Source organism: Sparus aurata, chromosome 15 (genome assembly GCF_900880675.1).
Source record: "Sparus aurata chromosome 15, fSpaAur1.1, whole genome shotgun sequence".
Taxonomy (NCBI): domain Eukaryota; kingdom Metazoa; phylum Chordata; class Actinopteri; order Spariformes; family Sparidae; genus Sparus; species Sparus aurata.
In genome coordinates, this window is record NC_044201.1 from 13,542,257 (window position 1) to 13,560,349 (window position 18,093).

An 18,093-nucleotide genomic window follows, 5' to 3' on the forward strand; every position below is an offset into this window, starting at 1 on the left:
TGAATGGCTGTGCACAAACAATCAGACCATTTTTCTTTTTCTAATAATATCAATGTCTTGAAGTGTCACTCATCACTTTGTATGGAGAGCCTGACTGTTCAAATAAGATATTTTTATCATCAGTTGAGCTAGAATTGAGAAAAAAAATCTGTATTTACTAGAGTAAAGTTAAGTTGTTAAGTTGTGAAACAGCCGGATTCACTTATATGTTTCATACAATCTGGCATTTCAGGTAAAAAATACAAAAAAAGCGCTAGTAAAAAACACCACACACATGCTGAAGACATTTCTTTTGATAACCGAGAGTGAATATTTTGCACCTCGGTTTTATGAAACATAAAAAGAAGAGATGCTATTCATGAAAGATCACACAACAACCTTCTGTATTCATCAGTGAGGAGACATTGTCGAAATGATCTATTTTTTATTAACATCACTGAAGGTGTTAAAGCTGTAAAATCAGAATATGAAACAAACACCTGCCATGGTTTTGGATTCAAGACATTCTTTTGTCTTTTAAGTTTTCTGCACAGCTTGAAAATCCTCTACAAATCAAAGCAGATGCCTTCATGTCAGACAGCCCGCATTGTGACTAATACAACAACAAAGGTGACTTTGTTGAGAAAACAGGATTACAATGACAAAAATCTTTTTTCTTTTAAATTTCCTATCAGCTTCAGTTAACAGCTGTCAGATAGAAAGAAACTAAGACTTACACTGCAGTACAATTCATTTTCAAAGTTGGGTAAGGAATATTATTACTAAAACCAAATGCTACACTTTGATTATGTAAATCCCTTCACAGTCGATGTATTTACCTTTTTCTGAGTTATGCACCAGAACAAAACCCACATGGACATGTAATTAGATAACATATTAAAAGTATTACAGCTCACTGCAAATAAGACATGTGACTCTTTATTCCAATTAACACGTTCTTATTTTTTCTTGGTTGAGTCGAGTCGAGTCGAGTCAAGTCCTACCCTCAAGATGTTGAGTCTTACCTGCAGTAAGTACTTTGTTCTAGTCATAATATTTCAAGTCATGTCCAGTCACAGGAGTTTAACTTTAAGACAGTGACTTGAGTCGACTCAAATCAAGGCCACCATGACTCGAGTCCACATCTCTGTTGTAAGTCATTTACAGATTGGATTAATTGAGTATCCTGTTAGCTAATATGCAGCGTACCTGTCATTGGACTCAGTCTTGCTGTGCGCCCTCTCATAGCTCGGAGAGTAGGTGTAGCTCTCCCAGTCTTCAGGCATGGAGCCTCGGTCAGCTGCACTGGGCCAGCGGCTGATTGCCAACGAGCCGTTTGGAGCCGGGAAGGCCAGGCCCAGACTGGCCAGGTTGCTGTGGCTCCTCTGGAATGACTGGATGCCTTTCAGGCTGTCTGGGCGGCGTGGTGCCTCGTCACTGGCCCAGTCAAACCTGTCTTCAGACTCTACCCCTACGCTGCCTTCTGCTAGGCTGTCCACCTCTGCTGCCTCGTCGCGGTCCTCCTCCACACTGATGGAAGGGGTGCGCAGGGCTCCTCCCTCACCTATGTCCTTGGAGTCGCAGATTGTCTTGGCTGATTCACAGCTGCTCAGGAGCTGCTCGTCACCTCCGCCCTTCTTCAGCGTCTCTGTGCTGCCGAGAGCCTGTTGAGTTGCAAGGGAGCCTCGGTCACCTTCACCTGCCTCAATTGAGCTAGCGTGTCCAAGTCGAGGTGTCAGCAGAGGGGAGGAGTACGGAGATGGCGCCAAACTAGGGGGGCGTAATGACTGATCATCACCTCCGTGTTCAGGAGAAGGAGCGTGGAGATGGCCTGGAAGACAGAACAAAATGATTCAACGCTTATAAATTATAACACTTTAGAACTGAAGGTCACTGCAGGCGCAATGCAGTATTGATGGACCTGTGTCTGTGATGAATAACACAATGTGGCAGTGCAGAATTGAAGCTGCTCATTGGCGCAATTGTACATTTGATCGTGGTGAGACAGGAAAAACATATCTTTTGTAAACATGGTCAGTGCAGGAAATGTCGTTTTAGCACATGTATTTTATTAAGTGTTCCAGTCAAATCTATTTCGATTATGCAGCCCTTTCCAGAAGCTATTAAGCACTTCAGATTTCAAAAGAATAAAATTCAATAAGCAAGATTATGATGACAAAAGAGGCTTAAATTGCAGAACTGTGTAGAACAATAAAAGCCTGAATAAAAGATGGCGTAGGTTGGAAAGATATTTAAGATGTTTAATAAAGACAGGCTCTCTAAGAAAGACTGTTAAGAGCAGCAGTCAGAATAAATCTTTTCTAAGTGGCTGCACCTTCATGTGGAGTATCAGTGAAGACAGTCGGAGAGAGCGACAGCACAGAGCTGCTGGCAGACTTTCCTCCACTGCTCGAGTGTCTCAGGTACATAATGGACTGCACCTTCTCCTGGTACAGCTTCCCATCTGACAAATAAGAGACATCAAAAGAACTTAAATTAAAGGCTCTCTCATACTGAGGCTCTGCTTTCAACTGCGCTGCTTCCTCACCAATGTGAAGAGAGAAGTAGAAGCTGGATGGAGTGTGGCAGACGTAGGTGTTGGTGGGTGGGTGAACAGCAAGCAGGAAGTTGTAGATAAGCTTCAGCAGGTCCATGTCTGGAGGTGAGCCGAGCACCTCCTGGATGATTTTGACGAATGACAGACAGACTTCCTGAGGGATGGCAGTCAGATGCTCGTCCCGGTGCTCCTTAAAACAATCATGATGAAGGTCAGTAACATTCTCTGAAGAGAAAGGTGGTGTCATGACAGTGGCCTTATGACAGTACCTGTAACACCTGGCAGGTGAGCAGGAAGCGGTGCACTATTTCAGCTTTGAGGAACTGACGGATGTTGAAGACTTGATGAGGGTGGTGCACCCTGATGAGGATCTCTAAAGCAGTGAGCAGTGTTTCCCAAACCCCACACTGACAGAAAAAAACACAAACAGCGAATAAATGAAGAGGCAGACACATTAACTGGTTGTGCTCTTGGTGGGGCTAGGAGTACATTACTCCTCAGCAAAGTAAAACATGGCTGAATAGAATGCAAAACAAACAGGACCCATTATTTCTGCCTCTTTTATCAGTGTTTATTTTTTAACGCAATAAAAGCTGCTAGAATCCAAATAAGCAGTGGAAACACTTTAGCTAGGTTATTTAATTGTTACCTAGCAAGACTGCACATTAATAACCTGTTTCCTCCAAACAAATAAAATCAAGGTGAAAATGAACTGAAACCAATGTACTATTCCGGGGATATCCTGGAGAAGCGCAGAACAACTGTAACCGATGAGCATATGACCACTGAGAGCTCCTCCTGAGTTGCATTAATTTATTACCAGCTCATCATTCGCTGATGATATTTTGAATGTTCTTCCCTTCATCATTAAATGAACAGACCTAGGAAAGAAACTAGAAATGTGCAGATTCAGTCGTGACAGCCTTAGAGTATCAGTTTATCTGAACTGTAGTTTTACTTACCATATTTAACTTAAATATAAAATAAATAAAAATTAAAATGCCTTGTAACTACAGAAGATGAGAGCAGCCTTGCTCCATATTAATTTTCAAAATGGAGTTATCTCAAGATCACAAAGTTCATTATTTTGCTGTCTTGAGCAAATGAGATATCCAACCTGTTATCACAAGAAAACACAAGGTCATTTCCTCTTAATACTTATGAATTGTAATGTTTATCATGGTGTCATGACAACTGTAGCAACTGATCATAGCTGAAAATGTCAGATAAAGCAGTATCCAACCGCATCAGACAGTATTTCAATCTTACTTATTCATATCATATCTCTCAAACAACCACCAATGACGGTAGTTTCTATTCTAGTTTCCCTGTGCCAACTTCAGTTCTTGTGGTTGTAGCCCACTGGACAGTAGCACATCTGCTCTTAGTTCACCTCTATAAGTAAGCTTATCCTTTAAAATAATAAGCCATAATTTAAATACCCTCATACCAAATCCCAAAAAAATTATTTTCACAACAAATGAAAAAAGTCCATTAAAAGTTCATATTGTTTGCTTTAAAACTCCAATGATGTCATGATCCACTCTCATGAAGTAGTTTTCTCGTGATAAATGATCTTGTTATCTCATGATATTGGCTGCCAACTACATAAACCCATAATCATGAGCAAACAAGCTCGAGATAACAAATAATTAAGTTGTGATCTCAAGATATCAGCATGGAAGCGTTTCTGTTTTTAACAACTTATCCAGCGTCTTTATTTGAATGTATGATGATCACCTACTTCTTGTGTGCTTAACGTCTGTCTTGTCACTAATGAAACATGGTTGATTCTGTGATGTTTACCTCAGCCTTGGCCCAGATCTTCCAGTCCAACAGGATGTCTGAGAGAAGCCTGATATCCTGCACCACGGCGACGGACTCAGGGTCCAAACGGAACTGCCCATCATCCCCCAGTATGAGGATGGGTCCACTGCAACACCCGTCTAGTAACGTCTAGAAAGGCAGAATATTAAAGGCCACCACATCAGAAATACAGCCACCTCCACAGCGTTTTTATAAAAGAGTGCTGGTCACTCTCATAAGACACATGCCTCAACATATTGATAATCGCTATCTGCCCAGAAACAACCGTACACTGCAGAGCCCCAGACATCAATAAATTCTCTGTGAAATTTTTTGGAGCGCTTATCTCTCCGTCAAAACTAATGCCATCTACTCCCTGAGCAGCCCTGTCTGTATTGATCAGACTCTATCATTTGTGACCAGGTTCACTGCAGTGGTTATAAATCTTGCAGTCCTTTGGGTCTCTGGACTGAGGTAGCATAGAAACCTTTTGGGCCTCTGCACAGTTAGTTACATTATTCATCTGCCTGACACGGTATTTCAGTTAAAGTGAAATAAAAGGTTAAACTTCTTCTTTCGTAGCATAAATAGAAAAGTACAAACTGTAACACAGCATGCTCCTTTTCATACAGGAATGATTCTGAGTGTTTAATATCACCAATCAGTGCAGCTCTGTGTATACAGTACAGTATGTGGAAGACCAGAGTGACAAAGACAACGAGAGGTGCTGTGTGACGCTGCAGGAGCTGTGTTTCATCAAGTCAAGCAGAATCCATTTCAGTGCTCAGTCATCACAAGGCTCAATTACAGACACAGCCAGAGGGTCAAGTAACAGCAGGGTCGCCGACACTCACTCAGAGACACGCCGGTGTGTCGGGCTAGATCAGGTTCATGGTAAAGAATAAACGTTTCGCTGCACAGATCCGCGGAGGCTGCAGGTAGAAGACAGCACAGAGTTCAAGGTGCGACTCACTTTCAGCATATGATATCCCACGATGCATTTTGACTTGATGAGGACCTGGTGGATCATAGAGTAACCATGGTAACAGTCCATTTCATGGATGCGATGTTGGTTAAACTTGGACAAAGACAGCAGCACCCGCAGGGCCAGAGCCTGGGTCTTCTCACAGTCGCTCAGCTCCACCGTCTGGACACGACAGCAGAACCCGAGGTGGCGCACAGAAAAGAAAGATGGAGAGCAAAAAAGAAATGTATGAATGTGAACAATGCAGGCCAGAGGATGCAGTTACGTGTTGCTTCCAATCTAAAAACATTATTTCACACTGCTACAGTTATTGTGTTCTCACAAAAGCAGACATGTGGCAAATATTCAACTTTGTCTTTAAAAGGGACATTAAATCATCAGCTCTACTGGCAGGTTTTTTATGCAGCAACACAGATATGAACTTCCTCAGCCTACACAGGTGGGTGGCTTGTGGAGCTGTAACTAAGGTTTATTTTCATTGTTAATCAGTAGATTATATTCTCATTCAATTAGTTTGTTGGTCTATAAAATTGTAATTTTATATATTTTGTATGTGTATTTGTATGGCATATATTCCCAAATGGGTTTCTAAATTGTAGTGTACTGTGCAACTAATGATTATTTATATAATCCATTACTCTGCCAGTTATTACCCATTAATTAAGTGTTTGGTCACCAACCACAATATCTTAGGGCTCAAGGCAATGTTATCAAATGTTGTATATTTTTCCGATCAATAGTCCTAAAACAAAGATATCAAATTTACTTTTATGTTAAAAGGAGAAAAAGATGTAAATGCGAATTCTCTGATCTGAGAAGCTGGAATTATGACCTTAAAGTTTACTTATTATGAAAATAGTTGCCAGTCTATTTTCTATTGATAAACTAATCTTGCTCCACCAATTCAGCCTTGGTGTACAACCTCCTTTTCTTTGATGTCCAATCTGTGAGTGTTTTTCGTTTTGAAATTGAATCCCTTCATCCTTTGTTTTATCTGAAAAAGTTGCGAAGAAGCAAAATAGGAACAGATGACAAGCAGAAGCTGTTGCAATCGATATGTGAAGTTATGAGACTAATTTTTCCACATTGCTGTCAGGTGAATTTGACTTGATTTGTTTTGTATTTTTCTGTTTTATTAAAACAAATGGCCTCTTTTCCCTTCGTCAGAACAAAAATATCCTCTGGCTCAGTTAGAGGACCATCGTACCTGCGCAAAGAGGAAGACAAAATTTCCTGTTCCTCCGATCTTGTGCAGGACGCTCTGCAGGCCTTGGGTTTCAGTGGGGAGCAGAGCTTTGAGGGAGTTCATCTCCAGGGACACACTCTGCACCTCCTTGGAGCTGAACGGCCGCTGGGTAACCACTGTCTTGGCCTGACCCTTCAGTCTGATTACAGGCTCATAGATAGTGTAAACTCTGGGACTGCTGGGAGCATACACTATGGCCAAGCTCTCCTGTACAGAAACACACACAATTATCACTCTCAGTCAAAACTTTCATCCTTTAAATTATTTTGAGGTATTTACTGTTTCAGATCTTTTTGCTGAAATTCAATTAGGCCCAAGCAAGGAGCCAAGCTAGCCTGAGACTTTGACTTCAAGCATGGATTCAGACCAGAGTTAGACTCAGCCAGAATAAAATAGGAGTTAAAAATATGTGGAGAGGAAATCATTCATTCTACTTGTCTAACTCCCTTCTTTTCTTTTTCTAATCAGCAGAGCTATTATCAACAAATCCATTAGTATTTAATGGGAGAAAAACTATTTTCAGTCTCACTGAAATAGCTGCAGCTTAACAGTGATAGCTTTTTCCATTGGGGAAAAATTACTTCCTACCATGCAGTATCATTAATGACAGCTAATTGGAACAGCACATTACTCATACACCGTGAAATGAAACAATAAAGGAGACATAGAAGGGACTTGTTATGCTTACAGACCACTTGAATCACAAAGGACAAGTACAAGGTTTAACAGCGGTGTCAATCTGCATTTTGACACAACTGGTGGCAGAAACTGGCTTTCAGGATAAAACAACAGCGACATTAAAAGATTTCATTGTCTAATTCATTTCTTATATGTGCTTTTTTGTGCTATGAGAGCTTTATGTTGACAAAGACTTACGACCAAAGCTGTTGTGTCCACATCCTTGCTTTTCATCAGAAGCTCTCGTACAACCTCACACTTCAGGGCCTCCTCAGTGACAAACTTGGAGAATGTCCCACTGGGCTTGCCATATTTGCAGGGCATGATGGAGGTGAGATCAGGCCCGCTGGTGTACAGGTAGAGGGCCTCCTCAGATCCTATTCTAGCTCCTGAAATATAAAGTCGATATAGATAGATAGAATTACTTTAATGATCCCAGACTGGGAAATTATTTGTTATGTTTGGTAACATCTCATTACATTTTTTTGTTGTTGTTTTCTTCTGTTTTCCTCTCATAGTCTAATTGTATGTTTAGCTGTGGTCTCTGTCTAGTATTTGCGTTAAGCAACTGAGTGAAACATCATGTTTGCACCTACACAGAGTCCAAATAAAATGACTGAAAGAAAAAGGAGGCAAGCAGAGTCACTATTGCTGCCCTAATGAGAAAAAAAACATCACACATTTTTTGTTATTCGGTAGCTGGAAAAACAGGATTGTTAGAAATCAAACTTGGACGCTCAATCAACTCCACGTGTAAATGATTTAGATTTTTCCATCAATAACCTAGACAGCAATAACACATAATGTGATGCAAAGCGAGACCCTTGAGGAGTCATGGCAGAGCCTTGATGTTTTATTTCTTGTTTTCATCAAACTTTGGTGAATCTCGCAGTCCTTCTTTTCCAAGAAGATGTTGCTATCTACGATGAATTCCAAAGACAGAGGAGAAGCTAAAGCTTGTCTTAAGACATCAGATGGGCTCACAGGTTGTGATGGCCTAGAGGCAAACCATTCACAGCAAATTAGAGGCAACAAGAGAAGTATTCAGTAAGCCTCTCGAGAGAATGCTGAGAATCTACAGCGTGGCAGCAACAGACTTTAACAGCCACTAGGGTGGATATGCTTTTACAACAAAACTACAAACTATAAATGTACATTTATGTACACTGTATGCAGTACTGATTTTAATAAATACATTGATTAGCTAAGGCCCAGGTAATCTATGTACCACCAGGGAGCAGCACTGAGGCCTAACAGAACCAGTTACATAAAGGATTAATACAGATCGTACATATGCATGTTGAGTAAGATGATGACTAGGATTAAGTATCTGAGAGTATATGGACACATGATTCCAGTCAGATAAAGCTAAGACGAGTCCTACCGTTAAAGAGAAGCACAGTGCCCATACTCCAACGTCCGCCCTGCTTCAACACCTCTCCTGATGATGGAGTACAGTGCCCAAACATACAGAAGGTTTTGTTGCTGTCAGATGATAAACTGGACTTCCTTGGTAGAGTGTAGTCCAAAGAAACCTCACACTTCCTGAAACAGAGAGCAGGTTAAATTAAAGTTAACAGTTACTTAAGCACCAGGGGCCTCATTACAGAAATGTCATCAATCTCAAATCATATCTTATCTCAGTCTGGGGTGATATTTAGGATTTCTGTATTACAGAACAATGTTTCTGTGTTACCATTTTTTCCTAACGACATGCAGGGAAAATTCTTATATCATCTTAAGATAGGCGTGACAGTTGTAAGGTCTGTATAGCAATGAAAATAAAGATCACGCACAACATGGACACTTTCATATTATGAAATACTACTCAAACTGTCACTATTGGAGAAGCCAAGGCTGGAGAAGCTATAACACTGATGCTAGTCTGGAGAAGCTAACACTGATGTTGGAGAAGACTTTTTGCTATATTTTAAAACTTAAGTATGAGGATGAGGCCCCAGATCTAAACCTCCATTCTTACGCTTATGGTTTCACATGTTCCTCACCTGATGCCACACACCCACACAATCACACGGCCATGGATATTCTTCTTGCCCTCTGGCTGCTGGGTGTAAGTGAGGCCGAGGTGCTGCCATTGGCCCGCTTTGAGTAGTTCCTCACCAGAGTCTGCCTGTGCCAGCAGCCCAGCTTTTATCTCATCATTTGGATCTATACAAACCCTGAGGGGAATAGTACATTACAATACTTCAAGGTCCATAAACTATGAATACTTAGGAAATAGTAACCCATTCTTCATACACATCTTTGAGACTGTAGTCTACACTGAAAATGACCTGAATGTGAGTTTGCCCATGGAGAAGTCTGCCCACACTTGAAGCATCAGTGCCTTGGAGCCCATGGACAGAATATGAATGAGGCCTTCCTCCACTAGTTTTTTCCCAGCCTGAGAAATGCCGTGGTGGGACTCAGCTACAGGAGGGTTACTCTCTTCTGAAAGACAACAACGAAAGAATTTTAAAAGAAGTTTGTATTTAAAACAGTGTCTTGGTGAAGAATTTGTGTCTCACCCTCGTTTTTGTCACCGTCCTTCTCCTCCAGCTCTGTCACCCTAAGCCACATAGAGGCGCTGAAGCCGCTGGCCATATGGGGCCAACAGTTCTGCCCTACCAGGGGCAGATGGAGCGGAGCAATGTGCCAGGGAGAGGAATGGAGGTGGCTTAGTCTGTGATCGATATCCCCCTCCCTGCGTCCAGGAGACAATTTGCCCTTCCAGGTCATACCAACACTTTTCCCTCCGGCAGCACCGTTCTGTCTGGAGCCGGCAGACACCCCTCCTGGCGTCGAGGCCCCGAGGATTATTGGAAAGGTCAGGAAGTGAAGAGGTTCCATATTCATGTTGGCTTCAACAATTTGTAGGATGCCTTTCAGTAAAACCTCCTGACAGGTGACAAAGAAATGAGAAAGTGAAAGGATGCTCCCTATCCTTTAGATTTGATAAAGAAAACACTTCCCCCAAATTTTGTAAGGTTGTGTGTGTGAATACATGAATGTGTAGAGGCAAACATGTATGTGGTTCCAGCTATTGCAAATCTGTGCTTGCTTGGATAAAAAAGTCTCTGAGAGTCTTAATAAACAAGTCATAAACAATAAAGAAAAATGTAGCAAAACACCATCTTAAATAGAACAAATAGAAAATTAAAAACAAAAAAAAGCCCTGGAGCCACTGATGTGTCTTACTAACATACGGAAACCACAGGTCACATGTCATTACATTCACATGGTTAAATATAACTCTTCCGCTTTAGGGAACCTTTTTCTTGGAGATTATAAATGATGTCCGCGGCCGGATTCCATTTAAACACAGACCTGTGGAAATAAGTTTCAGCATCGCATCTGTTCCGCACACATTGGTGTTAATTGTATATAGACAGAAGTGGGCCCAGGGGACTTTTATGTGTTGATGAGTTTTAAAGAACCAGAAGTGTGAAGATTATGTGACAGGAGGGATGTCTTACAAATAATAAATTCTCGTTCCTGCTGACATATTAAATGTCCTGACATTGTGAGCATAGGCTATCAGTGTCAACACCCTGAATGTGAGCTAATAGTGTAATGTGAGTGACTGATAGGGCTATTTACAGTAGGTGGGTTCTTCTCCAGGAAGAGGCGAATCAACAGGGCCAGTTCCTCAGCTATGATTCGCTGGCTCACCATGGCAACCAGCAGCTCCACTAGCACAGTCTGGCAATCTGAATGTAGACCAATGAAGAGTAGATTACGTAAACAGTTTTCATTCACTTGGGCATGCACCAGAACACTTCAGGCACAAACACTCGGCAGCAAATATCTACGGTAAAGAAAATGGCAACAGACAATCACATCAGTGTGTGACAAAATACCTAAAATATAGAGTCTGAGGATTGTGTAAAAATTGTCCCTAATAATAACGGATTTCATCCATATTGTATGTGATCTTTTAGCCATAACAAAAAGGTCAAAATGTTGGAAGCAAAATGAAAGTCGCTTACCAACAGTGCAAACAGGGCGCAGCCAATTTTGTCTTCCTTAGATTTTGCACATGACAATCACAAGGCCAAATAATCACTTAAAAATAAGTCATGACACACACTAAATCCATTGGGTACAGACTCTAAGAGATATTAAAATTATTCAAACTGAGTGTGATGTTTGAACCCTGAGGAACCAGTCGAAATGTCAGCAGCAGGAGCAAAAAAAAATAAATCTAAGAAACACAGAAAACTGAGTAAACCCAGTTTTTATCCCCTTGATGTCACACATGAATAATATCCTACAGCGCGAGACAAGCCAACAAACAAGCCAGAAGATATAACCAACCTGTAAAGGAGGGGTCTGTTTGGCTGAGGATGTTGTGAAAGCCAGACAGGATGGTTCTGACTCCTCCCTGTGGGGACCAGAACAAGGGGTCAGTCACATTCATCAAAGCAGAGATGAGGGGAAGAGTAAGACAAATATGCACTGCTGAGTCGATTAAGAGCAGCACAAAGAGGAAGTGGTGATCAGTCTGACCTGGTCGTAGAGCAAAGAAGCATTGCGGCGGTTGGCGTGCACTGCACCCAGCAGGCTGTGAAACACATGACTAAGAACCTCCAGGTCAGGGGAGCCGGTGGCGAGAAGCTGCAGCTCCATAGTGCAGATCTCAGGGAAGAGCAGCACGCCACGCCCGGGCCCCTCCACCACCACCGCAAACTCACGCAGCACAGCAGACTCCACCTTCACTCCTGAGAGAACAACCACACACACAACATTAGAGACACAAGAGCCTCACACACGGACATGATGAACATCACGCCAAACACAGAAAAACGCACTAGCATGCCGTGTCGCTTCATGATCCACAGGCTGTCCCTGCTTCAGCTCCGACCTCCCATCTTGAGGCAGCTCATAAAAATGAATTAGCCTCAGTCCTGTGCTCAGTCTCAAAGCAGCATGGGAGTCCCCCTCATGATTTACAGGAGAGCAGCCCAGCAGACTCTCGCGCAGCTTCTGGGACCTCCTTTCACTAATGAAGCTCGCTTTCTCTCCCCATGCACTGCTACGCAGTTTGCCTCCATCTGACACTCACACATCAAGACACATGCTGCTTTCAGTAAATATAAATGAGAAGACTTACACAGTCTGCCATCACAGCATAACTAAATAACATCTTGAGGAAAATTTTGAGGCTTGCGTTTGGTCTGAGGTTGAATTAAACAGCAGCAAACAACCATTTCACGTCATCAATTTGCTGTGGTTATGGAAAGGACATGTTATCTCTCTCATATCATTTCAGTGAGCCTCTTCCTCAAAGTCATATAACTGAATACAGGCAGCGGTTTAAAGTGTACAGTTAAGTTAAGAGACTTCCTAACAATGTAGGCATTGTGTGAGTCATGTAATGCACTGGGTTGTAAGGGAACTGCATTCATCAGAGCCAGGAAATATTATTATTTTGGACATCAAGAGGAAACCTTGGTGTTAAAAGATGCAGGACTGTGATAGGCTTAGATATCTGTCATTCAAGCAACACAACCATTATAAAATCTTCAGAGTTAGAGCTGCAACAATTAGTCCATTGATCAATAACAATGGCAATAGAGTGCATACCTACAGAAAGACCCAACAGTCCCCTAGCCACCTAAATACCATTATTTTTTCAAAATCCTGTTGAAAAATTGCAGATTAATTGATAATGAAATAATCCTTGTTTGCAGGCCTATATATACCTATATATATGTTGGAGTATGAAGTCACCCTTAAAGCCTTGTTTTAGGACATGAGAGTTTTCCAGGAAGTTAAAAGTCTCCATTTGATGGAGACTTTAAGTCACAAGATCCAGCTCATGAGGCCACAGAGTGAAGTTGCGTGCAGTTGTAAAAACGTGAAACAATGAGTCTATTCTGAGGGGATGAAAAAGTAAAAAAGGGTGTAATCGGGCTGCGATCTTAACCTGGCGAGAGCAGAGCGAAGAGGCAGGGCTGACACATGAGGCTGTTTCTGCCATGTCATGTGTGCGCACTGAAAAATAGCCACTTATTATTGCAAAATGCTCTCTGCAGCAGACAAAAGGAGGAAGTGGTTAGTTTTACACTGTAAATTGCTTAAAAACCATGATGATGCTTTTTGACATAACTTCCAGTGAGTATAAGGAAGCATTACACTGTAATAATTTAACAAATGCAATTAATCAACTCAAGAGTAGGGAAAGAAAGCTTTCCCAAGGTTAAAAAACAGCATGTTTAGAGGTTGAAAGCAATAACATGAACTCATGAACTGTTGACATTTATTACCAATAAAAACAAATGGTAGAGAAGTAGAGTACATTTCGTACAAGTGATTTACAGCGATCTCAAAATAACCCAAGAGAAGTAGAAAGGGTGAAAAATGAACCGGCAGTAGATCTTTACAGGACTTAAAGCAGTGCAAACACAAGCATCAGCTACTATTATGTGGAGATGTCAGGTGTTTGTAGTAGCTGTGGATCTTTAAGGAGGAGTAAGTAGGTGTGAAAGGTTGTGTGTGTGTGTGTGTGTGTGTGTGTGTGTGTGTGTGTGTGTGTGTGTGTGTGTGTGGGGCAGTAAGTGTAGACCTACCCTCTTCCTGTCTGGCCATGTCCTCAGGGTTGCTTTCACTGTCAGCGTCGTAGCCCTCCTCCTCCCCCGGGGGCTTGATGCCACAGCTCTGCACCTCGTCCACCTCCTCAGACAGATCACCAGCCGGGGCCGCCCCCTCTGCCAACACCTGGAGCTTCTGACAGAAAGAGAGAGAGCAAGAGAGAGAGAGGGAGTGAGAAAGAGTTAACGGTCAAGCTGTCGGTAAAATGAGATTAATTTTGCAAGAACTTACCCAATCCCATTTGTAAACAAGCCCTGGACTAAAATATAATAGGCGTGACAAGCTGCAGTCCTTCCACTAATACAGCGAATATATTGCCAACAAAATTTTTCAAGTGATGAGGGGGGAAAAAAGTACAAGATTTTGGTCATAAGACAAATATCAGCTGACTCGTGCTCACACAGCCCAGCTCCTTGATGTGAAGTCAGTCATCATATGTGCGCGTAGGCAAACACACACACACACACACACACATTTAGACACAAACACTCAAGTAAACAGCGGAATTCTAAACCGTTTAGCAGTTCAAAGAAGAGGCTTACTGTAATACACACCCCAATTCCTTTCAATATAATAACTGGGCAGCTTTGATATTCAATTGTGGGTGAGCGTTTTCAAAGAAAAGTCCTTCAGTGGACAAACTTTGTGGTGGAAGACTAATCTTTGAGCTTCACAGCGCCTGCTTTTTAATGGTTAAGTGAACATCACACTCTGCTGGGCTCACTGAGAAAGAACTAAGCTGTTAGGAAACAGGTAAATCTATTATATAAAAAGCTAAATCCTCCTGTGTTGGAACAGGCTTAGTCAGACAGGCATTTTAATACTTGAGAAAAACACATCTGAGGCTGTGAGATGGGAGGCATTAGCCACCAGAAGGGATGTGATTTTAGAGGGACTGCCAGAAGAAAATTACTTTTGCACATTGTTTTTTGTGTTCTTCTTCTAACCATATAGGGCAAGGCTGCCCAGAGTTGGGGCTGTGGGCCAACATTGGTCGTGGTTTAATTTTGCATGCCAGATGTTTCTAGTTAACACTCCTTGTTGTATGTTTAACAAGTACAAATCTTTAAAACCTGTTGAGGTTTCAAAATGAGGCCCTGCTTGCTCATGTTTGCACCCACTGCTTAATCTAAACAAGGGCTGTCATTATTTACGTCCGCTGTTTTGTTGTACATCAGGCAGATAATGGCTGCTTAGCAACATAGTGTGAGCGGCCACATGCAACCTCCCTGATGCTTGATGATGCTTGGCTGGAAAATTGTCTTCCTTTCATTGTAGGGTTGCTGTCTAAATAAACACCACTGGTGTTTATATTCTGCCATGGCGTTCAGCTAAACATGCAGTATGTGGTGACTGAACACAATTCATTTTTTTTCTGATTGGATAACGCCTCCATTTGTCGGTAGTTTAGGCCACGATTGTTGCCTTGACAGCAGCTCAGAGGGCATGGTGGAAGATATTTCAAAATAATTGGTGAGCACAAAAGTTTGAGTTTATTTTCTGGTCACAAACACTTGTTAAAAATTGTGTTATCTCTCTTGAGACCCGCTATTTCTCACCTCTGCCTGATACCTTCAGAAGCATTTCCTTGTTTGCCACCTTGTTGAAACTAGTAATGAGAACTTTTTTAATGAAAGGGCATGACAACAACTGGACAAAAACAAACCAAATGGGCCACAGTAAATCAGTGAAACTAATTATAAACACCAGGTATAACACTTTCTTCCTTGCTTCATTGCAATTAGTTTCCATTTCTGGGCACAACATAATCATTGGGGAAAGACAGGTAAATGACATGCAATGTTCAGCATCTCAAACCAATGGGTCATCAGGTTACCCCTAGCTACTAATTTGAAAACAATAGCAAATTAATTGTTACACATTTTGTGTGTAACTATATTGTATGCTGGGTCGCAGGCATAAAGGACTGAGTAGTTGTTAGTATGAAAGGAGGATTTTCACACATGGTGCTAACAAAAACATTTAGTTTTAATAAGAACTAACTCTTAAAAAAAAAAAAAAAATTAAATTCATTGAGTGGAGGTTTTCCAGCAGAACAGATGGACATTAGTAGAGTAAGATTTTGCCAAGAGCTTTATACTGTGATGAGCACAGATAGCACCTGCTGTAGCTGCTGAAGAATCAAGTGTCTGATGTCAGACTGGCTCTAACCTGAACCCACTTCTTGAAACACGAGTAGCTCAATAAACTTGAGAATATAAAAAGGTGCAGTAACTTCACTCACAGTGTCTCCCACGGCAGGACTCACCCTGTCTGTCTTCTCCTCAGGGGGATCAGGACTGGACGACACCTCTGCCAAGGCCACTCTCAGAAGAGAGTCAAACAGAGGAACAGCGAGGTCAGAATTCACCACACCTGAGCGAGAGAGCTGGTCCCTCACCTCAAACAGGGTCTCTTCCACTGACTGGAGCTACAGACGAGAGGAGACACAACAGTTTAATTGAAGCTGGTGTAGAAGTTTGGTGTGGTCAGGGATTAGCAGATCGATATGTTGTTCAGCTACATACCTGATAAGAGAGCTCAGGCTCTGTCCTCTGCAGGGCTGAGTTGGCACTGTGCAGACAAATAGCCAGCAGGGCCTCAAGGAGACGAATACTTTGTAGTTGCCACTCTTCTTCCAGCTTCTTTGCTGGATCTTTGGTCTTCCCCTCAGCTGAGATGCTGCAGAGTGTGTCGGAAGAATCATGAGTTGCATCATCCAGTCCTGGTGAGGCAGCCGGGGCTGTGGACTCTGGGCTACCTTTGCCCTTTCCATCCCTCTTCTTCTTTGCCTTCCCATCCTTTGTCTTACAGGAGAGCTTCTGAATAACCATGGCCATGAGGCGCAAGCAGACATCCAGTCCGCCCAGCCTGAAGAATTGCCTCTGAAACAAGGGGCTGGCCAGGTAGATCCACCGACACACTGACCAGACATCTGCAGCGCGTCGTACCTGCTCTTTGGAGGGCAAAGCCACGCTGTCTGGGGACAGGTAAGGAAGTCGGCCACCAAGAGGTTCACTGGCAGTACTGTCGTACCCTGAAGTGTCCTCAGAGTCATTGGCTGAGTCCCGGTCAGAATCAGCCTCTTTGCTGACACAGAGGAAGGCCACACACAAAAAGAGGTTAATAACATGAAGGTGGGTCTCTGCTCTGCTGCGTCCTGGTCCACGGCCCTGCCCACTTCGGCTCTTATGGCGTGGATACACCTCCTTTAGGCCTTCGTAAAACTTGCTAAGGCTCTGCGGGCCCTCTCCAGCCCCTCGGGAGCCAAGTTCCTCAGCCAGGCCCAGGATAGCCTCCCTTTCTTCAGCATCAGCGCTCTCGAGCTCCTGAAGCACCCCTTCAGCCTGCTGGTGCCCAGTGCCTATTATCAGAGTCTCAAACACTTTCAGAGCCAAAGAGCGGGTCTGGTCCAGGTAGACAAGCTCTGTCACCTGATTGAGGCCATTACAGCTGACGAAAAGGTCTCTGATCACCCTTGAAGAGAAAATATTAGAAAGTAAGCAAAGAGATCAGAAAATTGACACAAAAAAAATATTATTTTAAACTTATATTAACAGTTGTATGTTACATTTGAGTTACAACTGTTTTATTTACTTTGTGTGCTGCCATCTGGAGTTTTAAAAACAGCATACAATTGTGATAAAACTAAGTTTAAAATGCTGTATAACTGACTATTAAAAGAACGTGGAATTCTTTGAGCTGTTTTGAACAACAAATAATGATGAGACAATGCACAAGATAATTGCTTGGCCATTATGTTTAAAATCATTTACATCATTTTTGTTTTGTTAACAGCATTAAAGGGTGAGTTTCCTCGTACAACCCTGTGTTGTGAAATGATAAATAAATGAACCTTGCACTTTGTATCTTGTCACATCATTACATGTTTAATATAAATACGGAGAATTAGCTGGACTAAATTTTTCTTCAATATTTTAATGCACTATGCCATTTAGCTTTTTAATGTTTTAAGCTTATTTAATCAGGTGAATACATGTATCAAGATAAAATGTAAAAAATGTAAAATTTTAACCCTGCTAATTAAAATATTATAACAGCAACACAATAAGAAAATAATAATTACATAAGGGTCTCTCATGTGCCTCTCATTGGCCATGAAAAGGATTAATATGGTGACAAAAAGGATGGATGAACTGCAGATATTTAAATTAATCTCACAATTAAAATAAAGGGCACTACTCAGTCTGATCTCACAAACTCTACAACTAGTAAATTAGAGGAAAA

At 41.9% G+C, this 18,093-nt stretch overlaps 1 protein-coding gene across 2 annotated transcripts in view; it reads right to left on the reverse strand.

Annotated features, from left to right (window-relative positions):
* The window catches only part of lyst (lysosomal trafficking regulator), a 66,324-nt gene that overhangs the window by 16,178 nt on the left and 32,053 nt on the right, over positions 1 to 18,093 (reverse strand). Inside the window, exons 7-25 of one of the 2 annotated variants that reach the window (XM_030441707.1) lie at positions 16,374 to 17,322; positions 16,091 to 16,276; positions 13,824 to 13,980; positions 12,063 to 12,305; positions 11,761 to 11,972; positions 11,569 to 11,635; positions 10,852 to 10,961; positions 9,780 to 10,149; positions 9,546 to 9,702; positions 9,258 to 9,431; positions 8,636 to 8,796; positions 7,450 to 7,640; positions 6,535 to 6,780; positions 5,316 to 5,489; positions 4,343 to 4,492; positions 2,806 to 2,943; positions 2,528 to 2,723; positions 2,315 to 2,443; positions 1,189 to 1,810 (exon numbers count right to left, since the gene is read on the reverse strand). In XM_030441707.1, coding sequence (XP_030297567.1) covers positions 1,189 to 1,810; positions 2,315 to 2,443; positions 2,528 to 2,723; positions 2,806 to 2,943; positions 4,343 to 4,492; positions 5,316 to 5,489; positions 6,535 to 6,780; positions 7,450 to 7,640; positions 8,636 to 8,796; positions 9,258 to 9,431; positions 9,546 to 9,702; positions 9,780 to 10,149; positions 10,852 to 10,961; positions 11,569 to 11,635; positions 11,761 to 11,972; positions 12,063 to 12,305; positions 13,824 to 13,980; positions 16,091 to 16,276; positions 16,374 to 17,322 — 4,632 coding nt within the window. Of the gene's footprint in view, positions 1 to 1,188; positions 1,811 to 2,314; positions 2,444 to 2,527; positions 2,727 to 2,805; positions 2,944 to 4,342; positions 4,493 to 5,315; positions 5,490 to 6,534; positions 6,781 to 7,449; positions 7,641 to 8,635; positions 8,797 to 9,257; positions 9,432 to 9,545; positions 9,703 to 9,779; positions 10,150 to 10,851; positions 10,962 to 11,568; positions 11,636 to 11,760; positions 11,973 to 12,062; positions 12,306 to 13,823; positions 13,981 to 16,090; positions 16,277 to 16,373; positions 17,323 to 18,093 lie in introns of both variants that reach the window. The other variant, XM_030441706.1, reaches the window with a different exon arrangement.